The sequence below is a fragment of the Eptatretus burgeri genome, chromosome 1 (genome assembly GCF_056783735.1).
Source record: "Eptatretus burgeri isolate ZD-2024b chromosome 1, Ebu_testis_v1, whole genome shotgun sequence".
Taxonomy (NCBI): Eukaryota; Metazoa; Chordata; class Myxini; order Myxiniformes; family Myxinidae; genus Eptatretus; species Eptatretus burgeri.
Window position 1 is genome coordinate 150,239,963 of NC_140961.1, and position 26,685 is coordinate 150,266,647.

A 26,685-nucleotide genomic window follows, 5' to 3' on the forward strand; every position below is an offset into this window, starting at 1 on the left:
AAGGTCTCATTGTGTGTGTTTGTTTGTGTGTGTGTGTGTGTGTGTGTGTGTGTGTGTGTGTATTGCGTGTGTGTGTGTGTGTGTGTGTGTGTGTGTGTGTGTGTGTGTGTGTGTGTGTGTGTGTGTGTGTGTGTGTGTGTGTGTGTGTGTGTGTGTGTGTGTGTGTGTGTGTGTGGGGGGGGGTTATACACGTATGTGGGAGTGGCTGTTGTTGCTGTTATTGCCTGCTATCTCCACATGTAGGTGTGGTTCATCAGGAGGTGAAACAGAGACCTATAAGGTCTCACTGTGTGTGTCTTTGATTGGTATCCACATATGCTGGTGTCAGGATGTGGAATGGTGTCCTCCCAGGGCAGAATCAAAGTATTCACCTTCATTTCAGTAAGGGGCCACGATTCATGGACCAACCTGTGAAATTTTCTGTTTTCAAAGTGTTGTGCCAAGGGCTCTCTTCAGGATCGTTGCTGAGCCTGGGACAGCTTCCAACTGGTGTTCGTTTGTTATAATACCCACAGGGATGGTTTTTAGCTCACCAGTAAATTAGTGCCGAGGAGCTTATGGAATTGCCCGTCATCTGTCCATCCACCCGTCCACAAATACTTGCAACTTCTCAGAAATTGCACAAACAATTTCAATTTAATGGAGATTGCCTCCCGAAATATGTAGTTGCTTTCTTTTCCAAAACTACACACACAATTCCAATGATACTTCACCACCATCTTCACCACCTGTGATGTACTAAAGTTTGTTCACAACATTAAAAAATATTGGAGTCTAGGAGGATGGGTTGCCCCCCAAATTGGGATGGGAGGTTTCCCCAAAAATATGCATTTCCTTTCTTCTCAGAAACTACACACTCTACTCCGATGAAATTACCATTTTCACCAGTTGTTATGTACCAAAATTTGTTCACGACATGAAAAAAATTGGGGTCTAAGGGGTTTTATGATGGGGGGGCGGGGGGTGAGGGGAGGGAGTTCCCCAAAAATATATATATTTGCGTTATTTTCTGAAACCACAAATCAATTTTGATGAAACTTGACCACAACCCTTAACCCCCGTGAAGTACCAAGGTTTGTTCATGACATTAAAAAAATTCATACTGTAGGTATTTCCTTTCTTTTCCATTATGCATTTTTAGGTCATCCACACCTAACTCTGGTTGCATGGTTATTTTTAACAGCCACTACTGAGTAAGAGAGAGCAGGGGTATTGCCCCTCTGTTTAATATATCTGTGAGGTTATTTGTCATCATTCCTGTAGGTCGATCTATCACCGTGACAACTTTGGCATTCTTCTGCATCCAGGATCTTCTCACTTCATTCCTGAGGTCGAGGTGTTTGGTAATTTTATTGAATTCTGCATATATGTATGTATGTACTGTATATGTATATATATATATATATATATATATATATATATATATGTTAGCATTCATTGCTTTATTTCATTTCCACACATGCGATTAACATGAGTATATCTTAAACTTTAAGGGACATATTTAACATTTTGGGCATCTCCCGGAGGTGCGGTGCCAAGGGGGCCGTTTTTATCAACCGTTTCATTGGAGTGCTTAAGCAACTTGGCGAGTGCTCTAAAATATTTGCACTCTCACTGAATACTGTATATCGATCGACAGTGGTCACTCGCCTGCATTGGCCACGTTTTATTTTGTGGTGCAACAGGCAGTAGATGCCTGGCTGAAAATGTGAAATTATATTTTCCACGACGTTCCATTTTTTAACATTCTTCCATTGCACGACTCCTCACTTGGACGTGAAATATATAAAACAAAAACCAACAATAACGTACACATCTCACATCGACTGAGCTTGGCGATGGCAGGCAATCTCTCAGGTTGTGATTCGCCTCCTGAAAATGTTGTGCAATTTCATTTTTATTTCTTTAACTTTTTGTACTATGTTTTTCATTATCTACTCATAACTTCAACATTCATGCACATAAAAACCTCCATCGACCTCATGTTCAGAGTTCCTTCATGTTGGTTTGAGTTGTGAAAAGGGTTGGCTGACATTTGGTATTGTCTTTGCATTGGATTTTATTAATTTTTCACTTGCATTCAATATTTAAAGAATTATATTTAAAAGGTAAGCCTCTGTGGTGCTCCTTGTGTGTACTTTATCCATGTGGAACTTCGTACGGAACTTGGAATAGGCTGTGTTTGCCCTCACTCGGTGATTTAACAATCTTAGTGGGAAACCAACACTGATGCTTTAATCGAGTTGTGTGGTGTTGGAACATATGATGTCAATAAATAATGCTCAGGAAACACTGCCTTGGGTAACACTACATGATTGGTAACACTGGAGGAACAGTAGGGTTTAAATTCTAACCTCAGCAGCGTACGAGTAGTGGCATTTTCCTTTCACCTTGTGGCTGTTTCTAAAGCAGTTGGTTCTTTATATGAACTGGGTTTGTTTCAGAACCTTTTGGAGTTTCTCTTTGTGACTGTCAATGCTGATAACACATGATTTCCGAGCCGTTTGCTGCATTAACATGTTTTCGAAATTGCAGAGCCAATTTTTTTTAAACCCATCACCATAGATGGCAAGTGACCCAGATTTCACCCATTTGACCCATTTTTTTGTGAAAACCAGCAGACCTGTTTTGTAATCATCAAAACCCATATTGGATGAAAAGTGTGATCCATTTTAAAAAAATTCAATGTTTCGCTTCCATTCTATTGCTCTGGGAAGAGTTTGCAACAGCAAAGGGCTTACCTTGGTAGCCTTTCTCGATTGCTTTATGCAGCTCTTCAGCTCGAAGACCATGGGAGGAGTCGATTTATTGATATAATCCTCATCACCTGGGTTTAATTAATTAGGTGAGCGCCGTATGGTTATTCCCTCCAGTCACGGGTGATATGAGAGATGTGGATGGGTCGTCATTTATAATTCATATCTTGACTGCTTTCAACATTTCCATGTGGTACATGCTTAGGAGTCTTTTGGTATACAGTACTGTGTGAGGCTCTCTCCTCGCATCTCTGTTGTGTTTGTTCAGTGTTTTTTAATTTCCCCATGTTGTCTGAATTTTTCTCCTCTTATTTATCTTGGTTGTCCTGCTATTCCGTTCGCCTTTTCTCTTCCTGCTTTTCCACAGCTTTCCTTCTGTCTAGTAGGCCTTACAAGTCATTAGGCGGACATGCGTCGTCGATCAAGTCGAATTTAGTCGTTTTTCAGCCGTTTCTAGCCAACAAAAGCGTCCATAGCAACGGTTCTTTTTCACACATTACTAGGACATACCATGAACCTACCATACCAGTTTCATGTATATCTGACTCATAGTCTCTGAGATATAATGAACTTCGTTTTTAATTGTTTTCAACAAGGGTTCATTCAGTCTATCTTCTCCGACAGCTTTCATAGGATCCGGCTGGAAATTTTTGACAATATGGCTGAATGTACTGCCCACAGTCGCTCGTGGCCCAATTTTTTTTCGAAAAATTTTTTTTGAGATTTTTTTGAAAATTTCAAAGGTCCATTGCTGGGCAACGGATGGGACCATAGGAACGGTTTTCATTTGAACACAACTATGTCATGGTATAAACCTACCAACCAAGTTTCATCGAAATCGCCATTGTACTAACGGAGCACTGGACCTAACAGACATACATACAGACAAGCCGGTGGGTGGACATGGGTAGTCGACTACCCAATAGAACCTGATGCGATGGGCCCTTTCGATGGAGAATGACCTGAGGATGAAGCACCAGAAAATTCATGATTCTAGCTTGAAGGGTTAATGCTGCAGATTGTTTTTTCATTAAAATACCACCACATTTAGAGGTTTTTCGGCCCTTGCTCGGAAAGGGAGGGGTCCATAGCAACGGTTCTTTCTCACACTTAACTTGGACATACCCTGAACCTACCATACCAGTTTCATGTATCTCTGCCTCATAGTCTCTGAGATATAACGAACTTCGTTTTTTTATTGTTTTCGAACAGGGTTCATTCAAAGTCTATCTTCTCCGACAGTTTTCATCGGATCTGGCTGGATATTTTTGATAATATGGCTGAATGTACTGCCCACAGTCCCTCGTGGCCCGATTTTTGATTTTCGAAAAAATAATTTTTTTATGATTTTTCTAAAATTTCAAAGTCCCGTTGCGAGGCAACGGTGGTGTCCATAGCAACGGTTCTCATTTGCACACAACTCGGTCATGGTATGAAGCTACCAACCAAGTTTCATCGAAATCGCCATTGTATCCACTGAAATCGCCATTTTAAATACTGATAATAAGGGTAGAAAAAAAATATCAAAAAAAAATTTTTTGAGATTTTTTTTTCGACGAGATCGATTACCCAACAGACAGACAGACAAGCCGGTAGGCGGACATGGGTAGTCGATCAAGTCGAATTTAGTCGTTTTTCAGCCATTACTAGCCAACAAAAGCGTCCATACCAACGATTCTTTCTCACACAAAACGAAGACATACCCTGAACCTACCATACCAGTTTCATGTATATCTGACTCAGTCTCTGAGATATAGTGAACTTCGTTTTTTTATTGTTTTCCACCAGGGTTCATTGAAAGTCTATCTTCTTCGACAGTTTTCATAGGATCTGGCTGGAAATTTTTGACAATATGGCTGAATGTACTGCCCACAGTCGCTCGAGGCCCGATTTTTGATTTTCGAAATTTTTTTTTAAATGATTTTTCAAAAATTTAAAAGTCCCGTTGCTAGGCAACGGTGGTGTCCATAACAACGCTTCTCATTTGCGCACAACTAGGTCATGGTATGAACCTACCAACCAAGTTTCATCCAAATCGCCATTGTATTAACGGAGCACTGGACCGAACAGACAGACAGACAGACAAACATATCGACGGGAATAGTAATAATAAGGGTAGAAAAAAAAATCTCAAAAAGCAATTTTTTGAGATTTTTTTTTTCGACTAGATTGACTACACAACATATCGATGGAAATACTGATTATAAGGGTACACTAGATCGACTACCCAACACACCAGGCAGGAGGTGAGCCCCAAGCTCCTCTTTGCTGCCTCTTCCCTTACTCTCTCTCCCACTTTTTATCCCTCATGTTGTCCCCACCTCCTACGGAACCCCGGTATGGTGAGTAGGTGCCATAATTGCATCTGTTTTCAGTTGGTTAAGGATGGTTCCGTTCCGGCTTGTGAGACCTTTGGGTGGGTGGTGTTGTTGGGTTTGCTGGGGTTTACGGCTGCCGAATTTTTTTGCCTCATTGCTTTGGCCCCTGGCTTTCATGTGTGCTTCCAGTCCACTGGAAGGCTGGCCAAGTCGTCTGTGCAGTGGACTACCACTTGGTCAGCTGGGTTTCTGGCTGATTGGGTGGTTGAGGCCCTCTCTGACCATGAGAGGGTCGTACTGTCCGCCTCTACAATGAGAGTGTAACAGATTATGATGATAAGTTTTGGTTGTCTCGTTTTGTGCATATCGAAACCCCACCACGGCTTATCCGAAATGGTTTGGATATATGGACTAAGGGTTGTTCAATATTGCGTTATGTTCTGGGTCAAGGATGATGAAATGATTACCCACAACCCTGATGGGATTGTTATAGAGAAGGACCATGGGCAAGTATTTTGTGTGGAAAGCCCAAAGTATGCTGCAGATGCTGTCAACTGGGTCATATTTATTTCTGTTTGCAAAGAGTAATTTTGCTCCCACTGTGGCCAGTTTGAACATTTAAGAGAGCACTGCACCTGTGTGGTGCTCTGTAGTGCAACAGGTGCAGTGCAACCTTTGTGGTGCACTGGGGTACACCTTCTGCTCCTGCCAACAGAGTATGCACTTACAGGCATACCACCAACACTTGCATAAGAAACTCTGCGAAGGAATTGGCGTGTCGGAAAAAATCCGCCAGGTGAAGGGGATGATTTTTTGCCTCCTAGAAGCCAGGGTGAGGACCGTCATCTTCCGTAGCAGAGGGCAGGTATTGGAGGGGAATGAAAAGTGCACCAGATTTTTCTTCCAATGATGCATCAGGCAGACTGGCATTTTGCCACAGGTTAACGTGTGTTGGCCATGTTTTGAACCCTGATTAAATTATAGAAGCAGTGGAGGATTACTACTCCAGGATCTTTGAAAAATGATGGGTTCATCACATCCAGTTGTCGAAGTTCTTGGCCATCTGGATAACCGTCTGACCCTCGAAAGTGAGAGCATTTGGAAGAGCTGGTGAGCTTGGAGGAATTGTCTTCTGGCATTAGTGGAAATGTTGAGTGTGTGGCAAGGATGAATTGCATCGAAAATGGTGAAGATCCGAATTCGGATCCGGATCTGACAATTTTTTTTAGTCATTCATCACCATTGAGAGAGTGTGCAAAGCCAATACATAACACAATATCTCAATAAGTTGCAGACGGATTTGGCCAAAATTTGGCATTCACGTTTGGGTGTGTGGCAAAGATGAAATGCTTATGTTTTGGTGAAGATCTGAATTCTTATCTGCATACTATATATATATATATATATATATATATATATATATATATATATATATATATATATATATATATATATATATATATATATATATATATATATATATATATATATATATATATATATATATATATATATATATATATATGCCTGGTGTTGGCTTAGTGGTTAGGGTGGTGGCTTGGGATCCCAGGGTCCTGAGTTCAAGCCCCGTTGGGCCACTGAATTAATACACCAGGGGGTTGACTCAGCCTGTCATCCTTCCGAGGTCGGCGAAATGAGTACCAGTGTACTGGTCCCGGTGTATGCCCCGGTAAGAATAGGTGTACCATATCCCTGTGTGTCGTAAGAGGCGACCAGGGTTGGCGTCAGGAACGGCATCCGGCCATAAAACATTGCCTCAAGAAAAAGCCCAACCCCTGCACAGCAGGGAAAAATGGCTGTAAAAACGGTCATACAATGTATATATATATATATATATATATATATATATATATATATATATATATATATATATATATATATATATATATATATATACATATATATTTTAAGTGATTCTTCACCATCGAGAGATCGGGCCAAAAACGATATATGGCATGACATTTAAAAAATGTATTCAGCCCGATATGTTTTTATGGATCAGGGATTGTGTGGCGGAGGAATGCGCTCTCCCGAGTGCCCTTCTAGTTTCTGAATGTGATGTGGTCTATTGTTTCAAGAATGAGATCAATTTCTTTTCAACCAGCTGAAACATTTGTGAAGAGTAATGCAAAGATTATTGTTTCGTACCTGCACGACAAAGATTTTTTTGAACTCTCAGAAACCTTTCTCGAGCACAACCTTACTGATATAACATGGATGCCCATGTGGATTGGGTCACCATTATTAAGAACACTACGGTATGCAGAAATGTATGATGGCTCAATTGCATTTGCACTCCGTAATGGTTATATCTCAGGTTTGAAGGAGTTTTTGACAAGTTTGGGCAGACAGTTATTTCAGAAAAATACCGAACAAATTCCAAGACAAGAGACAATGATTGGAAGTCAAAGACTATCATCTTCTAACAATACATTAAATTATACTGAATGGACTGAAAACCAAAATCAAATTTTTTTTTCTCCTTTTGAAAAAGGATTTCTGAAATGTTTACAACACCTTTGCAGGAGAAACAAAAGTTCAAAACGATCAATGTCTCCAACTCTCACGCCAGTGATAACATTAAATAACGATAAATTGGCAATTATTAGCAACAACATGAGTATCCACTTGCCACACAATTGTTGCTCAAATCCAATTTATATAACTCAATCAGCAATTAATGAGAGTAAATATTTTACAATCAACAACATTCATCGTTACAGGAAAACTTACGGTTGTTCTTCAGAAAATTATACTTGTCTAAAAAGGTATACTATGGAACAACTAAAATTATCTAAGCTATTGCATGGAAATTATCTGAAGGGTAAAGCAAAAAATGATTTATCAAATGAAAACTCATATTTCATGACTATTCGTCAATCTCAAAAAAGCTCAACTGGAACGGTTTTATTGAACAACAAAGACACACTGAAACCAATCTTCATGGAATTTTGGCAAGATCTATTTAATTGTACCTGGAATCCAATATCAAAATCTGTACGAGCTTGTACAGGCGTTGAGCGTTTAGAGGATGCGGAAACGCCTTTCACAGATGTTTCTCAGCTCCGCTATTCTTACGCCACATATATGTCTGTCTATGTGGTTGCACATGCTTTCCGTGACATTCAAACCTGCATCCCAGGAAAAGGCCCATTTCGCAATTCTTCATGCACAAGCATGTCTACAGTCAAGCCTTGGCAGGTATTATCAACAACAAACCAGGTTATTTCATTTTGATACTTGTTTTGAACACAGCGATTTTGCAATTTCATTATTAAGAGAACAAATCATTTTGACCTGTTGACCCCCCCAAAATGAGATCGTTCAAATTTAACATAATTCTGCTGGAGATCAAACACAGAACAAGAGGAGGAGGAGGAGATTGGGGCCTTTACTCTGCGCAGAGCATTGGTGCTGCTAAGCAGTCTCCTTGGCTATTGGGTACAACCCTGGACAGGTCACCACTCTGACACAGTATACCAGCATGCTGGCACTCATTTTGCCGACCTCGGAAGGATGACAGGCCGAGTTAATTATTGGTTTTATTTCATTTCAACAGCTGAGCAGGATTTAAACTCAGGACCATAGAATCCAAAGCCCACCACCCTCACCATTAAGCCAACACCAGAATAAAACAAGAGAACTCTGGGTAAACAATAGTTTCCTTTTTGTCTGTAATGCACATCATTCATTGCAGAATATATCTAACCATTTGTTGCAAACCTTGCATTTCTGAAGGTATTGAAAGTCATTATATTGTTGCGAATTCGCGCCCGCCAGCGTGCGAACGGCCACGTGACTCGAATCGCAGCACGTCGCCCACCGGACGGACAATTCAGTCGTGACCCTCCGGGAACTATCGCCCGGAGCCAGTCATGGGTGGGCCTTTCGACCTCACCACAATCGTGCCAATCGGCCACCCGCGTAGGATAGGGTTGTTCGCCAAACTCGACCTACCTAAGTACCCATGCGGATGGTAAACCGGGCGATCGTACATCGCCACAGGTCGACTCCGGACACGAGCCGCTTGGGCAGCCCGTTCCGTACTATCGGGATAACCGAGCGGTGTTATCGTCGACCTCGGCGGTTCAGATTAATTATCGGGATCTTGCACCCGCTATGAACCCTTTACGTGAAGCAGGATGGAGAGTCAATGGAGAAAAGACAGAGCGAAACGGGAACAGTTCAACATGCAAGCACGTTGTTTACATGACACACGGAGAGCACACATATACAGCCATACAGGAATGAAAAATGCACTTATAGCAATTAAAACAATTATGCACAAAAAGCAAATGTAATACGACCGACTAACGCGTACACATGGCAACACTTATACAGTTCTACTTTACAAGACACGGCGCCACAAGATTCATACAAAAACAAAAGAAAAGGCCACCCTCAAAGACAAGGGGGCAGACGGGCCCCTTGGGCCTTTATGGCGTGGGACTTGGCAGACCGAACGAGTCCCACGAGACCATTGCAGGTTACCTGCACCCTCGCGGTGCGATGGTGGGCGAGCTCTCTCCGGTGCTCCTGGTACGAACGCGCAGATCCGCGCGACACAGTTGGCAGAGCGGCACCTCCAGTCCGCGTCCCCTCTGCAACGTCTGGACTTTCCACCGACTGCAGGCTCCAACGAGCGGGTCGCTCTACGGACCGCTTTTCCAAGACCCAGACGGGCAGAAGACCATGAACCGCCGACTGACACTCTCACGACCGCCCTGACCTGACCTCCTCTGACCTGACTTCCTCTGACCTGACTTCCTCTGACCTGACTTCCTCTGACCTGACTTCCTCTGACATGACTTCCTCCTTCTTAGCGGCGCCTCCGTGCACCCTTTTATTTCCCCGGCACCCCGCCCCTCCCTTCGCGGAACGCGGAGGGGGGGGATGGAACATTCCACCAGAGAAATCGGGGTGGGAGTTGAGTTTCCAACCGTCATTCTTGTTTACCAGAGAAATCGGGGTGGGAGTTGAGTTTCCAACCGTCATTCTTGTTTACCAGAGAAATCGGGGTGGGAGTTGAGTTCCAACCATCATTCTTGTTTACCAGAGAAACCGGGGTGGGAGTTGTTGTTGTTCCCCTTTTGTGTTTGTGGAGATGTTGACGGTTGCTGGCGGAGTGGTGAGGATGGCGTGGTTGTTGAGAGGCAGGTGTGGTTGTGGTTGTTGTGAAGCGGCATTGTGGTTGCTGGTTGTGATGTGGTTGGTTCAAAATAAAGATAGAACAGAAAAACGGCTATCTCGAAGCGTCGCAGCCCGAATGGATCACATAAATTTCCTCTAAACAACGGGTTTGGGGCTAACTACACATGTACTTAGAGATATCTCACCTATGGGCCCTTCATGGTGTAATGCGAATTTCCACAGCCGTAACAATATTATTTTGATCCCCTCTCATTGGAACTCGAAAGAAAAAAAGTTACTCAACAATTGTTGAAGAGATCTGATACAAATCTGATGAGCATTTCATCACATGTTTGAATATTTTTTGTGAGGAAATCCATCGTGAGCAAAGTTTTCGGATGAAAAAATAAAATAATAAATAAAAACACAATCAGATATTTCAGGCAAGAACGACTCATTGTCTGGACAGAAGATGAAAGGAGCGAAAACCGATAAACGGATCGAGACTGCAATTGCTGCAACAATTTTGTTGTTAACCATCTGCAAAGGAATTGTCCAAGTTTATTTAGGAATTAAGGAATACTTTCAGAATATGCTTTCATGTTCAACAAATGATAAGAATTGTGAGGAACAGACAATCACAAAAATCGACGTGTGATATTTGTATGTATAAGTACGAAAATGACGTGAGGGTTGGAGGGGTTAATTATTAATTAATTACGTGAGTGAAAGTTAGAACAAGTGTTCGTAACCCTAATTAGAAATGACTATGTTTGGATGTCTAAGCATCTCGTTGTCACTTCAGTTTATCGTGTCAATCTCTTTTCCCTCCTTTTCATCATAATTGACACTTTCACGCAAAATTATTAAAACCCTGACCAAATCAATACGTTGTTTCCTCAGAGGTCTGAACCCCAAAGAGAAGACAACAAACCTTGACTGTTCTATCCCATACATTCTGTCTTTTATTTTGTCTGTCTCATATTCTTGATCATTGTGGATGCAATACGTTTGTTTAAGGCTTAGGTGAAGAATCATTGCCATCTAAGTGTGTGTGCGGATCGTGTGTTGCAATTTACATTTCCGTTTATTCAGTTTCTTACTGTGCCCCCAAGCCTGGTGTTTGCTGAATGGTTAAAGGAGGCTGGCTTAAAATCTTATGGTCTCGAGTTTGAGACCATCATGCATTAAATAACACCAAGTGTGTTGACTCAAACTGTCATCCTTTCGAGGTCGGCAAAATTGGCTTCCAGTTCCGGGTTTGGAGCGACGAGAGGTCTCCTTCCGGGCTCCCTGCTGACTTTCTCAAAGTTAAGTTTCCGGTCGTTCTTTGTCCTGTTTTAACTGTTTAATTTTCTCACTTACATGTTACTGTGTGTTCCTAGTTCGGTTTTGTTTCAAAAATCAGGCTATTTTGTGAGTATTTTTGTCGACGTTCTTACCTGGTGTTTGAGGCCTAGGCATTGGCCTCGGCTTGAGGCCAACCGGCTCCACTCGGTGTTCAATCGTTTTTTTTTTGTTTGTTTTTTATTTTTTTTTTCTCCCCATTACCTTCAATTTCTATCCTACCCATTACCTTCAATTTTCATCCTCCCCACTTTCCAAACATCCCCCATTCTCCCAACTAATCTCTTTCTTATCTCAAAAAAAAAAAACCCATCAACAACACGCTCACGTTCTCCCGATTCTGCTTCTTCTTCTTCTTCCTCTTAACTTCCTCCTCGTCTTCTTCCTCGATTTTTTTCTACACTTCCATGACCTAATCTGTTGAACTCTCTCAAACATTAATATTAACAACAAAAACGATCTTATAATGCTTCATCTTCCTCTCTCACACATGTGGGACTCTTAACTGTTTCATAATGCACTACTCTTCTGCTATTTTAACAGACTGCTCTAATTTCGAGCTCTCCTTCTTTCCTTGCCGAAAAAATCCAACTATTACAGCGCTTCTTCTCTCCATTCTCTGAATTCGCCTTCATTGCATCCATCAAGAATTGTGTTAAATCGCATCTCTGACCTAAAACTTTTAAAAACCACAGTTTGCCATGGATGTTCGCTTTCCATCAACCATTCTTTTTTTCCAACTTCAGTGCCAACTCACCCCCTTCACCCCTCACTCTCACTCTCAAAGCAACCATCCCACTCTTCTCCCTCCAAGCCTCCCTCTCACCTCTCTCAAAAATTCCCCCCTCACCTTTCTCCCACCTTTCATCCCCCTCACTCATCCTTCTCAAAGTTGCCCCCACTCTCATCCACCAAGCTGCCTCCCTCCACTGCCCTCTCACCTCCATCTCTTCACTCCACCTCCTCAAATCCTCAACTGCCTTCTTCCTTGTCTCTTGTCCCCCCTCTCCCCCAGCACCACAGAAACTTTTCTCCTCCTCATTCGGCCCCCTCCCCTCGCTATTCTGCAATACCCTACACTCTTTCAACAACCCTCCTTACCTCCCCCCCTCGTCCCTTGTCCTACCCTCCCCCTCCCCTCCACCTCCTTCACCCAAAGCCTCCTCCCCTACCTCTTCATTAAAAGTGTGGACCTCAAATATCCGGGGCCTTCACTCAAACATTTCAGATCTTTCCACACAGGTTGCCACTGACAAACCAGACATTATCTGCCGAACAGAAACTTTCCTCTCCCAAGACGTGTCTGACTCCCAAGTATCTCTCCCCGGTTACTCCCTCTTGCGGTATGACAGACCTGAGCCTCGTGCTGGTGGAGGTGTTGCTCTCTTCATCAAAGACTCTATTTCTCACTCTCCATGCACTGCTCTCACTCCCCTACACCCCCAGGAATACCTCTGGCTCTGGCTTCCCCTCCACTCCCACCTCATGTTTATATGTGTACTGTACCGTCCACCGAACAGTGATGACTCCATCTACAACTCACTATACGAAAACATGGACCATCTTCAATCTTATCATCCAAACTCTCTCTTCCTCTTATGTGGTGACTTCAATTGTCATCACGCCAGTTGGCTAGGTGTGGGTACCTCTCTCACCTGTCATGGCACCTCAGCAAAAGCTTTCTGCGACTCATTAGGACTCACTCAATCAGTCAACTTCCCGACCCGGATCTCAACCAATGGTATTCCATCTCTTCTGGATCTGATTTTGACAAATTTCCCTGACAATATCTGCTGCACATCCTTCGCTCCAATCGGTTCTTCTGACCACGTCCTTGTCAAAGTGGACATCTCTCTGGCTGTTATCAGAGAACCACTTCAATGCCGTCGAGTCTGACATTTCACTCAAGCCGACTGGCAGGGTCTCCGAGCAGCCATCAAACTTACAGACTGGTCTCCAATCACTACTTTCTGAAACATCAACTCATCCTGGGAATTCTTTCAAAGAAAATTGCTCTCACTCATGCACAGATTTATCCCCTCTTATGTTCAGTTGTCCTACCCTTCCTCCCACCCTTGGTTGACTGAAGCTTGTGGCGAGGCAGTTGTCCTGAAACAACTTGCCTTTGCCTCATGGAAAGCAAACCCAACTGAGGGCAATCTGAGTTCTTTCCACAAAGCTCGGAACAAGTGTGTATCTACCCTCAGGAGAGCCAGAAAACAACATCTTTCTCATCTCAAGTCTGAACTCTCAAACCTCTCTCCCTCCTCAAAATCCTGGTGGCGTTTAATCAAATCTGTTTCTGGTGTATGTTCCCCTCCATCCCCTCCCTTAACTCAAATGGCCGCACTGCTGATACCACACGTGATAAAGCTGAATGTCTAAACTCGGTGTTTGCAGCTAAATCTTGTGTCCTAAACCCATCACTTTCTCTACCCACTTTACCGAGTCGCACCCAACTGTCCCTGGACTCTGTATCCTTTTCTCCTGACAAGGTGGAGAGCTTGTTTTCAAACCTCGAGTCAGATTCTGCAACCAGTCCAGATGGCATCAGCCCACGTGTCTTCAAAGCTTGCTCTTCTGCTCTTGTTCACCCTCTCTCTGTTCTATTCACCCTCTCATTTGCCCAAGGTCATCTGCCATCTGCTTGGAAATCTGCTAACATCACTGACCTGCTAAAAAAGTGCAAAAACAGATCCCTGTAACTACAGACCAATGATCCTTCTCCCAATCATCAGCAAGGTTATGGAATCCATCATCATTTCGGACATGAAATCCTTCCTCTTCTCCAATGGCTTGATTTCCAATCATCAATTAGGTTTCAGACCAGGTCACTCTACCCTGGATATGCTGCTTCTGCTCTCCCATCAATGGATGGAGGTCCTCAATGCCAGACAGGAAATCCGAACCATATCCCTGGACATATCACATGCTTTTGACACAGTCTGGCATCCTGCACTACTCACTAAACTCTCTTCCCATGGTATTCAAGGCCATCTCCACTCATGGCTCGCAGACTTCCTCTCCTGTCGCAGTCAACGTGTGGCCCTAAATGGAGTTCTTTCATCCCCTCTTCCTGTGCAGGCTGGAGTTCCTCAAGGCAGCGTTCTGGGCCCTGTTCTTTTTCTGGTTTTCATCAATGATCTCTCCAAGTCTCTGATAAATCCTTTATTTCTCTTTGCCGACGAATCCACCCTCTGCCGTACCATCTGTCATACCTCAGACCGGCAAGCAGCAGCTTCTTCGCTCACTACAGAGCTCGATAAAATCACAAACTGGTCCAACACGAGGAACATGTCTTTCAATCCAGACAAATCTCACACTCTCACTATGTCTCTTCGAAAGGACCGTTTAGAACCCCCCCCCCCGTCCACTTTCTCAACAATCCTCTGGAAGAAGTCTTTTCTTTCAAGCTTCTGGGTCTCACTATCTGCCATGACCTTTCCTGGGAATGTCACATTTCCAACCTCGCCTCAAAAGCCAGTCGCCGACTGGGAATCCTCCGTCGTGCAAAGTCCTTCCTCGGCCCTCTTGAGCTCCTGACCACTTACAAAGCTTTTGTCCATAGCCTGATGTAGTACTGCTCTCCCCTCTGGGCTGGTGCTCCTGCCTCCCACCTTTCTCGGCTTCACGCTGTCGAAACCAGGGCATTTAAGATCATCGGCATCTCCCGCAATGAAGCTGAGTCTTTGGGCCTCTCACTCAATCACCGCAGGTTGGTCGGTGGTCTTTCTGTCTTCTACCGACTCCTCTCCAGCCTTGCCCCCCCTGCTCTCTCTGCGATTTGTCCCCACCACATTTCCACAGGGCGCTCAAGGTCCGCCAACAACCCCCTTCTGGTAAAACTACCAAAATCACGAATCACTGCTCACCTTCACTCTTTCATTCCTCTTTTTCCCTGCCTTTGGAATAACCCCCCTCACTCTATTCAATCCCATTCTTCCCTCTCGGACTTCAAAACGGCTGTTCACCACCACATCTTATGACCCACCACCTAAATCCTCGGTCTTTTCTAACCATGATAATCCACCCCAGCCCACCTCCTTCAAATTCCCTGCTTTACTTCCTGAAAGTCACTGTAATATCCATCTTGTATTACCCATATACCCCGTCCATCCCTCTTCCTTCCACAGATCTCCTAATTTCTCTGTTTCCCACTGTTTTGTCCTTCCCACTCCCGCCCCTCCTGTCTCCTGCCCCCCATGCTGTGTGTTGTGTGTTAGCTCTCGCACGAGCCTCGACAAGGTATACAAAAAAAAGAAGGGTGGGAGCGAGATGGGTGAGGGAATCCGGCAGACGTGAATCCAAATTGATCTTTTATCTGAAAGATGACACACACATTGATGGATCACCCTGCTTATGAAACACCGGATGACAGTGTATTGCTTGGTTGGGATTAGGATCCAGGCTACACAGAGTGAGCATGCGTACCTCTCTGAATTTCTGCCATGATCTGGCGATTCCTTACTTCACAACTGAAAAAAAATTCTTATTATGATCATATAATATATTTTGCCTTTCTACCTCTCGTATAGAACCGTGTTATCACCATTGAAACTTGAAGAATGCGCACCAAGTGGCTTCACCACAAAATGCATGAAACGGTTGCAGAAATTTTTTAAAGCGAAACGTTTAATTTTCATTTTTGTTTATTTATGCCAAAGTGATGGGTCGTATAATGGAAGAACAAAAAGCGAAAACCTAATTGAAAATAAAATTTCACATTTTCTTCAAGCCAGCCAACGCCTGTTTCACCGAAGAACAACACAACACATGCAAGTGGCCCCTGATCTTTGTTCAAGTCCATTGATATTCAGTGACAGTGTGAATATTGTTGAACACTCACCAAGTTGCTTAAGCACTCCAACAAAACGGTTGATAAGAAACATCCTGCTTGGCAAGGGACTATAAATCACTGGACCGTCCTATTAAACAAACACCTCCCAGAGAAGCCCAAAATGTCAAATATGTCCGAATTGGACAAATGAACACTTTTTAGTGGTTGGAACTGCTTCTAAGTTCGATTCTTGAGCTAAAATGTTGTAATTAAGCTTAGTTTTAGAAATTCTCGAGGTTATCACATGTGAGGAAATTAAATAAAGCAATGAACGCTGGCATCTCTTGAAATTTATAAGCACTGCGATTTGTAGCATTGATGAACAGGCCTTTGATAATATGAGTGAGGAAAGTGGAAAAAAAAAAACTTCAGCATTAATACATTTTTGCTGCCTGTTCCAAGTCAAGGCGTGATTGAGCAGTCTAAAAAACATGGTGGCTCCAGACCCCAGTGAGGTTACGTCTGATACACCTTAAGACCCTATAGAGAGCAGTGACCGAGGATCTGCTTGATGAAGGATATAATTAAAAAAGTTATTAAAATTGATGAAGTTATATATCTTCTAAAGGGTTTTTTTAATGAACCTAAACACCCATTTTTCACTCATGCACTTCCTTTGAGTTTTCATCCATGCAAAGTTTCAGGCTGCTAGGTTTCATGGTTTTGGAGTTGTGGAGGAGACACAAGAACACACCCACTGACTCACATACTGACATTTATTAGTATATATATATATATATATATATATATATATATATATATATATATATATATATATATATATATATATATATATGCACTAAAATGTGTTCTAAAATCCATGACATATGCTTATAATGGTAAATGTTCTTCACATTGTTTGCATAGATGTAAGTGTTTGCATAATTGCAATTTTAATTATCCTTACCTTGAAAACAAACACTAAATGCATTTTAATCCTCAAGCACATATCTGTTTAAACTCCTTAACTATCTTCCACTCCCTATCTTCTTCAAACCTTTCTCACTTTGAACAATTATTTCCTCATTCTTCACTTGTGCAAAGTCTGAATTTAGTACATGTCAGTTGCTGGATCTTACAAGAGCTATAAAACTCGAGAATCTCAATCTTCTTTTCATGGTTGTGTGATCGATGCCTCACTGGTGTGTCCATTTTGATCATGATGAAAAACAATGTTTTACGACCATTTATCACAAAGGTCGTAAAACACGCTTTTACAACCCTTGATGAACAACGTTTTTTCGAACGTACAACTCTTGTAAGTACCAGTACCAGACCTGTAATACATTCAGACTTAAAGTTTATGTACGAATGGCAATGAAACACGAACTACTGTCATGTTTGAGTTGATCATAATTTTATTTTTGAAAGCCTTACTATGACGTTTTTATATGCGCTTTTCTAAATTTGGAAAATAAATAGGGAGCCCTGTGTGCACATCTTTTTCATATGTGCTTATATTCACGCATTCACTTTATATCTAGATTCTACTGTAATATCCTAAATGAAAGCAGATCACACAAAAAGGTGAAACAATGTGATATTGTATAGAAACACAAAATTATGGATTTAAATCAAGCAAATATGGCCTGTTCCACCTGGCCCGAAAAAAGGACTGTCGTCAAAAAAAAAATGTACTGCTGTCGACAGTATCACCATGGCCTACAAATGACCAATCAAGCATCTTGTAGAGCTCTTGCCAAGTGGATTAAGCACTCAAGCCAGTACTCCAACAAATTAGTTGAAGAATATTTAATTTCCTTTATCACCTTAACATTGTCTTCAATGTCAATTTGTAATTTTATTTTTAAACGACAATCACTCTGAAAATAAACATCAATTACGCTGCTGTCGACTGTATCGCCATGGCTTGTAAATGAAGAAACATCAAAGCTTGAGGCTTAAGAACTCCAGCAAGCACTCCAACCGGCTGGAACAGCTGGCTTGGCAATCAATAGAAAGCCGATTGGTAACGAGACACTCCTGCAAAAATAAAAACATCACTAATTGCTTTACATTTTCAGATTTCACTACAGATTTTGACACCTCATTAGTCTATAAGTCCTGATCCACAAATCCAAAATCATATTTTGATTATATACTTTAATTAGTCAATGAGAGGTCATCATGCCTGGTGTTGGCTTAATGGTTATGGTGGTGGGCTTTGGATCCTAGGGTTCTGAGTTCAAATCCCACTCAGCTGTTAACACAAGGTAGGGTGGACTCTGCTTGTCATCCTTCCAAGGTCAGCACAATGAGTGCCAGCTTGCTGGTATCCTGAGTTGGAGTGGCGACCTGTCCAGGATTGTACCCAATAGCCAAGGAGACTGCTTAAGCAGCAACAATGCTCTGTACAGTGCATGGTCCTGATGTATGGATGGAGAGGACATCATTGAAAGTCATCAAGGCCTTTTTGAGTAGGCCAAAACAAAATGGCAGCTTAAGACCCCAGTGATGTGAAATAACGACCATCCGGACATGTCCGGAGCTAACCACCATCCGGAGATGTTCAGAGATGTCCACCATCAGGATACGTCTGGAGATAACCACTGTCTGGAGATGTCTGGAGAGGATCACTGTCTGGATACGTCTGGAGATGACCACCATCCAGATAGGTCTGGAGATGTCCACTGTCAGCATATGTCCAGAGATAACCACTGTCTGGATATGTCTGGAGATAACCTCCATCGGGATATGTCGGGAGATATCCGAAGATGACCACCATCCAGAGACATCAGGATATGACCACCGTCCGGATGACAGGTATACTATGGGGGGGAGAGTGGTGGAGGAGCAAGGAGGGAGAGAGTCCAAGGAGTGGTGGAGGAGCGAGAAGTTGTGGGGGAAGGGAAGGGAAGGCAGGGAGAAGGGAGGGGAAAGAAGTGTGAGGGGAGGGAAGGGGAAGGCAGTGTGATGGGAGGGCAAGGTAAGGAAGCATGAGGAAGGTTTGATCCAGACATAACAACCATCCAGACAACAGGTATGCTAAAGGGGAGGTGGAGAAAAAGAGGGAGGGGTAGGGAAGAGTGGTGAGGAAAGGATGTTGTGAGACCAAGAAGGGGTGTGGGAGCAAGGAGGTCGGGATACCGAGGAGGGACGGGGGAGCGAGAATGCAGTGGGGGTGGTGTGAGGAAGGGTGAGAGAGTGAGGAGGGATGGGCGATTGAGGAAGGACAAAAAAGCAGTAAACAATACATCAATAAAACATAATTATAACAAATAACATTAAAATGAATTTCTTTGTAATAAGTGTTACCATGATTGGGGTTGGATGCAGTACATATTGCCTGTTGCAACCTTATTCATGTGTGGCAGGCTGTCCAGTTGTAGGTAAAGGCTCAAAAATGAAAAGGAGTCTGATTCGCTTAGGATTTTTTAGCCCCTTTTAGACTTATTCCAAAATGGGGGCTTATGCATTTGGTCTTGATTTTCATGTCTGTGTGTGTACATCCGCAACCATATATCGGACTTTTATGGACCAATTTTATTTGCACTTTACACAATTACAACAAAAGATTGTGCACATATGTTCGTCATTTTTTTTTGTTTCGACATCAGATCCATGATGGCCGACTGGCAGCCATTATAGTTGGAAAAAACAATAAAACAGTGTAGAACACCTCCTCAACCATTTCTCGGATGTGAATTTACCGATCATATTCAAAATTGCAAAGCAGATAAAAAATTGATGGCTTATATTTCCTCATCATTTTTTTTCGAGATCAGATCCAACATGGCCAACTGACAGACATTTTAGTTGGAATAGAAACCTAATGTTGAACACGCCCTCAACTATTTCTCAGACAAGTATTTACCAATGTTATTAAACCTGGCACACAGATAAGAAATGAACTATACATATGGATGTCATTATTGGTTTCAAGATCAGATCCAAGATGGCTGACTGGTTGCCATTTTATTTGTAAAAAACACCAATGTTGAACATGTCCTCAACCATTTCTCAGTTATGATTTTACTGACGTTGATCAAACTCGCTAAACTGTTAAAGATTGATGGCTTGCACTTGCATGTCCGTTTTTTGATATCAGGTCCAAGGTGGCTGACTGGTGGCCATTTTGTTACTTAAATATATCCTCAACCAATTATCTGATATGCATGGTCAGATTTTGTTTAAAATTTGCGAAAGCACAGCAAACAATGACATACACTTGTACATAACATTATTTTGCGATCTTATCAAAGATGGCTGACTGGTAGGCTGACGACCATTTTAGTGGTTCATAAAATGTAGGAGGAGGAGAGGAGATTGGGACCATACTCTGTGCAGAGCATTGGTGCTGCCTCACCAGTCTCCTTGGCTATTGGGCACAATCCTGGAAGGCTCGCCACTCCAACACAGTATACCAGCATGCCGACACTCATTTTCCAAACCTCGGAAGGATGACAGGTCGACTTAACCTCACCTGGTATAAATTCAACAGCTGAGCGTGATTGGAACTCAGGATCCTCGGATTCCAAGCCCGCCACCCTATCCATTAAGCCAACACCAGGCATACTTACCCAGAATGATGGAGCGTGAACCACTCATGCAGAATTATGGAGCACGAACCACTCACCCAGAATGATGGAGCGCAAAACACTTGCTCAGAATGATGGAGCAGGAACCACTCACTCAGAATGATGGAGTGCGAATGACTCACTCAGAATGACGGAGCACAAATGACTCGCTCAGAATAACAGCGGGCGAATGCCTTGCTCAGAATGATGGAGTGTGAACAACTTGCTCAGAATGAAGGAGCGTGAGTGACTCACTCAGAATGAAGGAACATGAAGGACTCGCTCAGAATGAAAGATGGCAAATGATTAACTCGGAATGACAGCACAATCGACTCGCTCAGAATGACGGAGCACAAACGACTCACTCAGGTTTATGTGGCATGGTAAAAGCATCCACAGTGATTGGATGATTTGCTCAGTATGATGTAGCATGGCAGTGGTTGTTATTGTTGTTGTTGTTGTTGTTGAATTAAATCCATGCTGTAGGGAAAATGCGTTATCAGTACACGCATCATACGAGGGTCATCTTTCTACCCGTATCGGTAATTCTAAATTGTAGCAACTGCCGATAATGATGGCTGGCTTGGCAAGCAATAGCTATGTCTGAATTAGACAAATGAACACTTTTTTTAAGAGTCGGAACTGCTGCTAAGTTCAATTCTAGAGCATTTAGGAACAAAATGGCCACCAGTTTAATTTAGAATCTGATCTTTAAAAAAAATGAATGCAAATGTAAGCCACCATTCATTATCCTGGTGCCAAGTTTGAACAACATCAGTAAATGCAGGTCCATTTAATGGTTGAGGACATGTTAAACATTGGGTTTCTTAACAACTTAATTGGCTGGCAGTCAGCCACATTGGTTCTGGTCCTGCAAAAAAAAAACTTGCATATGTAAGCCGTCATTGATTATCTGTTTTCCAAGTTTGAACATGATCGATAAATGTATTTCTTAGGAATGGTTGAAGAAGTGTTCAACACTGGGGTGTTTTTTTACAACTTAAATGGCTGCCAGTTGGCTATCTCATATCTGATGTCAAAAAAAAAATGGTGTCATATGTGTATCATACATCATACATGATACACATACATATGTGTATCATCATGTGTTGTCCTTGTGCCAAGTACTTATGAGAGCTCTGCATACATATCCGAGATATAGTTGCAGACACATGCACAGACACAAAAATTGAGACCAAATACACATGTCTCGGTTTTGGATGAAGTCCAAAGGGGGCTAAAAAAATTACTCGTTGTGTCTAATTTCACTAATGCTGGACCCAATTCCTTCACGGCTATATGGAAATCTTTGGATTGAGGCAAACAACAAAAAACAAACTTGTATATTACAAAACACTTGCTGTTTCTGACAATACATTATGATCTCTCAACAGAATATCTCTTTATATTCGAGTAGCTATTCGTATTTTCATTGAATAAACTGATTGTATTCGTTTTTACAAATATGATACAATGAATGGAGTCATGACGTTAGTATAAAATAGTTAAACCTTCATTTCTCATTTCAGCTTCTTCTCCATCTGCGAAGGGTGCGATTTATAAACAACATAGGGGAAATGCACAGCTTTGATGAGAATGGTGACCCACCTGGTCTCTATGATCTCCTCAGTTGGACTTTTGACAGGGGAAGTGTGATGGACTTCAAAATAGTCGGCTCATACAATTCATCAGCTCCACCTGGTGAAAGAATTCATGTGGATGAGAAGAATATTAGATGGAATGGTGGAACAACACAGGCAAGCAAAGCAATTGCAGTTACCACCTGCTTATTGATTTAAATTTTCTAATATCCTCTTTTAAAAGAATAATTTGATTTTTCCGTGTAAGTATTCATCAATCTTAAATGATAAGAAGAATAGCAATCAGAGATTGCAGACCCTTGCCAGGACTTGTTTTGTATGATGTTTGTGTAGTTTTGTGTGGTGTATTATGTGTAGTGTTTGTTTAGTGGTATGTTATATAATTAATAATAGACGTAATTAGAACTGTCACTTGATAACTTCTGGCTGTGATGACCGGGTACCAAGATGTCCGGCTTTAATGCAACCCTACTTTGATCAGACACCTGACCCTGACCCATGAAGAATATTATTATTAAATTGAATTTAGAATGGGATTAAAATTAATTCAATTCAATAAAATGGAGACCAAATTGGTTGTCTTGCATTGAAGTCATCAAAAGGAACCCAACAAAGCAAAAAGCAAAGATGAAGTCATCAGGAGGAACCTGGATAGGATGCAGGTTTCAGGTGCGACTCCTCTGCCCTTAAACTCATCCAGGCTCAGCCAAGTGAGCCTTATTCAAACAAACAAAAAAAAAAATCAAAAAGAACCTAGATTCAAAAAAATAAATAATTTTGTCTGCCAGACCAGGTGTCTGATCAGGATGAAATTTAAAACATATATTCCCCATCAATACATGTTCATAACTGTGAAGTTTCAATTGATTAAGCAGTTCAAGGGAAATAACTTTTTAAAAGATTTTCACTCAATCAAATATGGTTGCAATACCTTGTGGCCTATGATGTCATTTATGTGAAAGTTTTATTCCTCATGGATACACTGTCATACGTTTAAATTTCGGCCTCGATCTATGCATCCATTTCAGAAAAGAAGATTTTTGAAGGTTTTTTTTTTTTGCAAACAATATGGCTGCCGAATCACCTGACTGATGATGTTTTCAATTTTTTTTTCTGTGGACCAATTTATCCCTCGATGACCCTCAAAAAATTTCATTCTGAACTGATGGAGCGTTCTACATATACAATTATGACAATATAACAAAGACATGATGTCATAAAAATAACTCTTATTCCCCATGAGCATGTCATACTTTTATTGTTAGGTCAGGACAGATTGGATCTGTGACTTGCTACAGGTACCATGTAAACCTGTTTCATGGTTGAGTTGTCGGCAACAAAACCATCTCCCCCACCAGGTTTCCTGATGAGGAGAGTGTATGGATATGGACACTCAGAAGGAGTAAAAACAAAACCTGTCAAAGGGTGGAGGAGCTGCTTGTGAGTCAAAGCCCATCCATATCTAGTGCCTAACTGTGTCGGTTATCATCCTCCTGCAGTTGCGTTACTTATTTTTGGAGGTGTTGGCAGAATTTGCAATTCGGACACTGTAAAACCCTTCACTCCACAAAACACAATAAAAAACGCAAATAAATCTGAAAACCCAATCCGTGGGGCTACCTCCTGTGCAGCGGCACTTCGTGGGGCAGCTCACAGGATAACGGGATTGGGGCAAAGCCTTCGGGACCCCCACTCTCTGGTGATGGGAGAAAAACCATGGGGATAACCTTCCCGGGTCAAAATTTGCGATTGTTTGTTAGGGTGGTGCTGAGGTGTTTCAACCAGACGGTGGTCTCCTTGGGTTAACTTGAGGCGTTATCATCGGGTGGGTGTCTGGAATGTCCTTTCCCGAAGAGAGGATGATCACCTGTTTCTTATCATCTGGGATGAAGTGTTTTGGAATTTTCATTTTGGAACATCGGAATTGCAGCACTCTGAAGTTTGGAGACTTAATAGTGGCGATATCATGGCATGTAATTACAGCTACTATTGGTGTGGTCACTCTGATGGTTACTATGCCCAAGGAGTTGCTGTAGCTGTGTTCAAAATGGTGACTCCAATGATAGTTGAGGTAACACCGGCCAACGATAATATTATGAGACTAAGGATTCGTCACTCCTTGGGTGTCGTTTCACTGGTCTCTGTTTCTGCTCCGACTGAGGCGAGTAATCTCACTGTGAAGGATGCATACCATTCCACGCTCGTGTCTGTGGTTCATCACCTTTCTGTCTACAATAGCAAAGTGATAAGCTCATGGTCCCCCTTTTCCTCCTTGTACACGAGACTTCTCATCCAAGTGAGGTCTCCGTCCTCCTTTCCACACAAGCCTCTCTTGGTGCTGTCATGGTGGACTCTCATGCACGAGCATGGACTCGTGCTCGTCTCTCTTGCAGGACTCTTGGTCTTGCCCTCCTTTCCTGGTGTTCTCTTCTCTCGACTCCCCTGCAGGACAATCACTCCTCGTCAACTCCTAGGCAGAGTCTCTCTGTTGGTTCCCACCCACGGGGGGGCAGCCCTAATTAAAATATTAGTACATCTTTTCTTCTGGGTTCTAAAGCCCACTGCACCACAATGGCTGGCATACACTGGCCAGAGAGATAGAATTGGCCTATGGCAAACATGATACATGTGCCTTTGTGATGGGAAGTCCACACCTAGCCATGCCTACAACAAGAGGTTTATAGTAACACATAATTAATCTCTACCCTGTCTATGAATTACATATGCTGCCTCCTCAGCATCATATGTAACAAACAACTTACTCTGACAGATCCCTCTTACATGGCAATCTAACTAACCTACTCAAAACAGATGGACCATACTATTCTTACCCCAATCCAGCTAAGAATCCCCCCCCACCACCACCTTCCATTCAACATTATGTAATGTTGTGTGGACTTTAAACAATAATGGTCAAAACTATCTCTTCCTGTGGCAAAATTTGTTGTTTAATTCAAGTAATATTTCATACAAAATGAAATAATTTGATAATGATGATCTATAGGTTCAGAGGTCAGTTTGCAGTGATAAGGATAATGGTCAAAACTAACTCTTCCTGTTTCAAAATTTATTGTTTAATTCAAGTAATATTTCATACAAAATGTACTAATTTGATAATGATGATCTACAGGTTCCTCGATCAGTTTGCAGTGATCCATGTGCTCCTGGTACACGAAAGATGGGCCGTCAAGGTGAATCGATTTGCTGTTTTGACTGCATTCCCTGCATTGCTGGAGAATTTTCAAATGTCACTGGTGAGGGAATAAACTGTATTCACTTGAAATGTCTCATGATACTGTTACAGATCATTAATATATTCCACATGATTGGAAATGTTGTTATGTAGATAATTAAATAAATTGTAATTTATTAATAATTTATAAGTAGATAATTAAATTAAAATAAAAGATTATCTGAAAATTAAATAAATTTGTACTGTGAGTTATAGGGAGCCAGCTTGCTGCATGCTGTCATGCTGGGCACTGAAGAGTGTAGAAGTTAGTAACCCTAACATTACTCATTCCATGTCCTCCCACAAGCAACAACTTGTACCCTGCAAAACCAACCTCATCTCCTTGTTTCTTTACCATCTGGTCTCCTGTACACAAAACTTCGAAACTCCTTCTCTACATCACCTCCACCACCTCAACTCCTCTCCCCTCTATTGAACCCACATTCAAATTACCCAGCTAGACCTAACTTCTGAACTAATGTCATTCTGGCAGAGAGAGTACCAACTTGATCAATTTAGGATGTTATTCTGGTCAACAATTAGCACAGCTGACTGGGCTGACCTGCTTTTTCCATCGAACTGTACTCCTTCCTTCTTGACTTGCTCCTTCCCTGCTTGCATATTTTTTCGTATACCTTGTTGAGGCTAGTATGAGTGGTAACACACAACACACAGCAAGGGGGCTGTGAGACCAGAGCGTGAAGGACAAAACAGTGGGGAAGAGAGACATTAGGAAATCTGTGGAAGGGAGAGGGAGGAGAAGAGGAACATGGGGTATACAAGATGGATATTACAGGGATATTCAGGAAGGAAAGCAGAGAATTTGAAGGAGGTGGGTTTCAGATGGATTAACGAGGGTAGAAAAGATTGAGAATTTGGATTGGAGACGATAAGAGGTGGTGGTGAACAGGTGTTTTGAAGGGCTG

The 26,685-nt window shown here is 42.2% G+C and overlaps 1 protein-coding gene across 4 annotated transcripts in view; it reads left to right on the forward strand.

Annotated features, from left to right (window-relative positions):
* The window catches only part of LOC147035740 (extracellular calcium-sensing receptor-like), a 53,354-nt gene that overhangs the window by 11,669 nt on the left and 15,000 nt on the right, over positions 1-26,685 (forward strand). For all 4 annotated transcript variants that reach the window (XM_085847166.1, XM_085847147.1, XM_085847142.1 and 1 more), the window contains exons 4-6: positions 7,200-8,296; positions 22,456-22,683; positions 25,658-25,781. In XM_085847166.1, coding sequence (XP_085703292.1) covers positions 7,200-8,296; positions 22,456-22,683; positions 25,658-25,781 — 1,449 coding nt within the window. The remainder of the gene's footprint in view (positions 1-7,199; positions 8,297-22,455; positions 22,684-25,657; positions 25,782-26,685) is intronic.